Genomic DNA, 5098 nt, shown 5'->3' with positions numbered 1-5098 from the left:
ATTTTGACAAGACGTTTTAACCACAAGGACAGAAATGGCATTTGCCTATAAAAGAAATAGTCCGAGGAAGGCAAGTCGAGTAATCAGAGGGTTCTTCCATAGGGCTCTCTTGGATGATTAAAATTGGAATTAGCTTAATTAAAACGTATGAACAAAAATTAAGACGTGGGGATATAATTAATTAATTAATGAATAATAATAATAATAATAATGGTTGGCTCTGGCGAGGAGAATATGGTAATTTACCAATTGACAAATTTCTCTCATGCAATACTCACAATGACACATCTTCAAACGCCTTTAAATTCTCAAATCTGTCACCTTCTCTTCTCTGTTTATTTAAAGAACCTTTGTTTTCTCTGCAAATCCATGGCGAAGTTTATGAATTTTCTCTATCTTTTTATGTTCTTTGGTTGCTTTGCACCCTTTTCTCAAGCTCAGCTCCAATTTGGATTCTATGCTCGATCTTGTCCTTCTGCTGAGTCCATTGTTCGCTCTGTTGTAAACGACGCTGTTCGAAACGATGGCAATATGGCTGCCGTGTTGCTCCGTCTCCATTTTCATGACTGCTTCGTTGAGGTAACTCGAGTTTATTGTTTTTTTTGTAATAGATAAATGTGAGATCCTGTATCAATTGAGAGGAAAAACGAAGTATTCTTTAAACGAAGTATCTAAAGAGGACTGTATCTTCTAGTGGCGGATTTGGGCCGTTGCAAAATCCCACAGTGGGGAACGAAACGTTCTTTATAAGGGTGTGAAAATCTCTCCTTACGTTTTAAAAACATTGAGGTGAAGCCCAAATAGGATAGTATCTGCTATTAGCGGACTTGGATCATTACAAGATCCCCCACATCGACTGAGGAGGAGAACGAAACATTCTTTTATGAGGGTGTGGAAACCTTTCCTAACATACGGGTTTTAAAACGTTGAAGGGAAGTCCGAAAGGGAAAACCCAAAGAAGACCATATGTGTTAGTGGCGGCTTAGACCGTTACAAGATACGATTGGAGAGGAGAACGAAACAGATGTGGAAATCTTACCTTAGAAACGCGTTTTAAGAATCTGGAAGGGAAAGTTTAAAAATGACAATATCTACTAGCGATGAGCTTAATCCAAATTCACTTTTGACGAACAGGGTTGCGACGGTTCAATCTTGATCGACACGGCACCGAACCCGGAAAAGGGTGCTTTTGGGCATCAAGGGGTGGGGGGATTCGAGGTGATAGAGAGAGCCAAGGAAGAATTGGAAAGCCAATGCCCAGGAGTGGTTTCTTGTGCAGACATCGTGGCTATGGCGGCTAGAGACGCCATTGTTATGGTAAAAATTGAGCTAATTTGGTCAAGTTTTTGAGTTGGAAAGGGTTCGTGATTTGGTAATGTCATTACAGGCAAACGGACCGGAGTACGAGGTTCTTACTGGCCGGAGAGACGGCAGGGTATCGGATGTCTCGCTGGCGGATTCGCTGCCGGATGTGAGTGATTCAATTCAGGTTTTGAAGAACAAATTCGGTCAGAAAGGGATGACAGACAAGGACTTGGTTTTACTCAGTGGTACATTTCTCTCTCCCTTCTCTCTCTCTCATGCACGTTTGGTGATATTAAGGTGGTTGGAAAGCCAAGACATATGAATTTAGTTTCCTACCTCTAATAGTCTCTATTACATGGACGTATCAAATTTAATTCATTTAAAACTTTTAAGATTAGATTAATGATCGCTTCGTGTCGTATTGTGTTGTGTCTCGACAAATCCCGTTTCTTTCTAGTGGTTCATACGTCTAGATTTGTTATTAGAATTTTGTTTCATGACTTTAGCATTGTTTGGAACAGAGAGATTGATAGGCATGTTCGTGGGTTGCATTAGGTTGAATTTTGACAATTTTTAGACTCATTCTCGAGTTAGAAAATTTATTCAACTCAAACAACTCGACCTAGTACAAATTTTTTGAGTTGGGTTATTTTGGGTTATTCAACCTAATAAGCTAATCTTAGGAAAATCCATAAACTCGATCAAACCCATGAATTTTTTATTTGCTTGAATCAAACCCAAATAAGTTTTTTGGGTTATCGGGTTTTTTTTAACATCCCTACAGAATGACCTAATTACGATAAAGTTGATAATTTTAAAGGGTTAACGATGAACTTAGAGATTATTCCATTGTTGATGTATGTGTTTAACCCGCTATTTCTCCTTTTACAATCCCACACCTAATATTATTGGCACATAAAAAAGATTTTGATAAAGAAAAAAGTAAGGTTGTGAAGACATTGAAGAGAGCACATAAATGGGAAAACAAAAACCTACTTCTTCATTTATGATTTGGAAGCTTTGTTAGGTCCAACCATTTGAGATATCAAGCTTTTTCTTTCATACAGCCATCTTACCTAAACGTCCTAAACGTCCAAATTTAGATCTTGTTTGATAATCATTTGAATTTTTTTTTTGTTCGATAACATTTGATTTATTAATTAATTTATACCCTATTTAGAGAAAGATGCCTATTTTCTTTAATAATTTGTATGAAGAGTAGGTATAAATTATAATAAAAATATTTAAAAAATGGAAGGATAAAAAAAAGAAATAATTATTATTTGGCCAAGTTTTTTTAAAAAAACCAATATTTACAAGTAATTAATTATTGGATGTTATAGGCATGTTGATTGAAAAAGACAACAAGTTGGTTTCTTTTCTTATAAACCACTCAATTTATAAAATTAAAAATAAATAAATAAATATGATAGCCAAATTTGAGGTCCCTAATATATTATTTAAATTAAATGAAAAGAAAAAGACATAGGTGGTAAAGGGTCACATGGGATTATCCAAATCAATCACGGATTGAGCTTACCTACATTCTTATATTATAAGGTTGTCAGTTTATGTTTTGTTTGTTTGTTTTTTTTTTTTTTTTTTATCGGGTTTCATAAGATGTCGATGTCGCTTAAACTTAGGATAAAATTAAAAATATCCTTATAAAATTGCCTCCCGTCAGACTCAATCTTTGATGGCTCGAATCTCTAAGAGACATAGATTGAAACATTTGTCTTGTTTGTTATGAAGCGTGTGTTATTATTATTATTTTACGATATAAATATCATATCATATAATAAAATGAAAACTGAGACACGTCTCGTAGTTCCATCGGACTATTCAATTCATTTATTTAATTCACTTTTTGTCTTTTTTCACATGTTTAAACCTACAAATTTAGAATTTCGTGTTATTTATTTGATTAATAGGTCTATAGTTTGAAAAATTGTGTATGTAAATGTGAGTAAATTTTAGTTTGGCATGAATAATTATATATATCGAGTATGATTAGTCTCTTAAGATGATTTTAATTATCTGAGGAATTATTAGATAAGGATCGATAATAAACTGTTAGACACAAAATTGAAAATTTATATTGGAAAGCATTTTGACCTCTTTTTTCTGTTGTCCACATAGCGGCACACACTATTGGAACCACGGCATGCTTCTTCATGACAAGGCGCCTCTACAACTTCTTCCCGGGTGGCGGATCAGACCCCAAAATAAATCCGATGTTGTTGCCGGAGCTAAAGTCGCAATGCCCTCGAAATGGCAACGTCAACACCCGCCTCGGCATGGACCGTGGAAGCTCCAGCACGTTCGACATTCACATTCTTCAAAACATTAGAAATGGCTTCGCCGTCCTCGCCTCCGATGCTCGCCTAAACGACGACCCATCAACCCGAGCTGTTATGGACTCCTACTTCAGCCCTCTCGCCCCCATTCTCGGTCCCTCATTTCAGGACGATTTCGTCAACTCGATAGTGAGAATGGGCGAGATCGGGACCAAAACTGGGTCTGAAGGAGAGATTCGAAGGGTATGTTCTGCTTTTAACTCAAGGTAAATTATTCATTTGGGTATGAAAAGGGAATAATATATAATAAGCTATGTTGATTATATATTTATATATGAATGGGGAAAAGTTATATATGATATGATAAGGTTGGTATGTGTTTTGTAAGTATTATCTTCTGTTTTTTTTTTAATCAATTGGGTTTCTTTATACATAGAAATGGGTGATACAAAACATACATTAATGTGATTTGAATATGTATATCGTTTATGCTTTAATGATTATTGATTAAGGTTTGAATAATCTTATTTTGATTAAGGATTATTTTGATATGATTTTTGGATTTAGTATTCATCTCGATACGCTTATCGTCCAATATCTCAAGCATGTATACAATAGTAATCGGTTATTGTCACCGACTCTACTTTTAACCTATGATTAGACTGTTACTACATTCATGTTATAGCGGTTTTTTTTTAGGGAAAATGAAGATCAGTTTAAAGATGAAAAATATTAATTAAGAGTTCATTAGCGGAAACTTAATTCAAATTATGTCTAAACATGAAAATAATGAACTAGGAAAACTAACGTGTATGTCTAAGCTCATAAAAGACGTTATTCAATGTGAAAAATATAATTTAGAAGCAAACACGGTTCCATGATCTCCACACCCGAAGCTGTCATTTGACTAGAGGACTTGTACTTGAAAAATTGTTAAGAAAAAAGTATTTAAAAATATTCAATAAATGATTTAGCGGAGTTAGAAATGAAAATACATACAATTAAATAGAGACGCAATTACATGCATGTCAATATGTGGGAGTGGTCGGTGAAAACATTTTATAAATAGTGATATGAACTTAAATGTTCATAAAATAGGTAATGTGAATTTAAATAAGATAAAAAAAATGGCAATGTCAAGTTCTAACATAAGGGTTACTTTGGCTTCCGTCTCCATAGCCTTCAATGACGTTGTCTGGTATTAGAGTCATGCCTTAAACTTAGTCATATCAATAGAATCCTCAAATGTCAAACAAAGGACTTCAAAAGAAAAATGAGTCTAGGCTCCTCGAAGACAGTAAAAATGACTACGACTCCAAAAGAAAAGGAGTCGAGCCTCGATTAAGGGGAGACGTACTTTGTTGGAGAGGAGTTGTTGGTTGAAAGTCCCCACATCGGCTAATTTAGAGAATGATCATGGATTTATAATCAAGGAATACTATCATTATTAGCATGAGGTCCTCTCGGGAAGCCCTACCTTTTTCTAAAAAAGAAGA

General features: G+C 34.9%; 1 protein-coding gene across 1 annotated transcript; it reads left to right on the top strand.

Moving 5' to 3' along the window:
- The first annotated feature begins 324 nt into the window (after positions 1 to 324).
- Positions 325 to 4084, top strand: LOC111467048 (peroxidase 43). Its single transcript, XM_023111830.1, has 4 exons — positions 325 to 579; positions 1135 to 1317; positions 1388 to 1550; positions 3445 to 4084. The coding sequence occupies exons 1-4, from the start codon at positions 370 to 372 to the stop codon at positions 3870 to 3872; spliced, it is 984 nt and encodes a 327-aa protein (XP_022967598.1). The 5' UTR covers positions 325 to 369; the 3' UTR covers positions 3873 to 4084.
- The last annotated feature ends 1014 nt before the right edge of the window (positions 4085 to 5098 follow it).

The sequence above is a fragment of the Cucurbita maxima genome, unplaced genomic scaffold (genome assembly GCF_002738345.1).
Source record: "Cucurbita maxima cultivar Rimu unplaced genomic scaffold, Cmax_1.0 Cma_Scf00032, whole genome shotgun sequence".
Taxonomy (NCBI): Eukaryota; Viridiplantae; Streptophyta; class Magnoliopsida; order Cucurbitales; family Cucurbitaceae; genus Cucurbita; species Cucurbita maxima.
Note: the sequence above shows the minus strand (reverse complement) of the source record. Positions and strands in the feature narration are given on the sequence as shown.

What these genes read in the sequence shown, in the direction of transcription:
- LOC111467048 (XM_023111830.1), top strand. Translation starts at nt 370, where the DNA reads ATGGCGAAGTTTATGAATTTTCTCTATCTTTTTATGTTCTTTGGTTGC. An exon ending in CTAGAGACGCCATTGTTATG is followed by an intron (nt 1,318 to 1,387) that starts GTAAAAATTGAG and finishes ATGTCATTACAG; the next exon opens with GCAAACGGACCGGAGTACGA. An exon ending in GGACTTGGTTTTACTCAGTG is followed by an intron (nt 1,551 to 3,444) that starts GTACATTTCTCT and finishes TTGTCCACATAG; the next exon opens with CGGCACACACTATTGGAACC.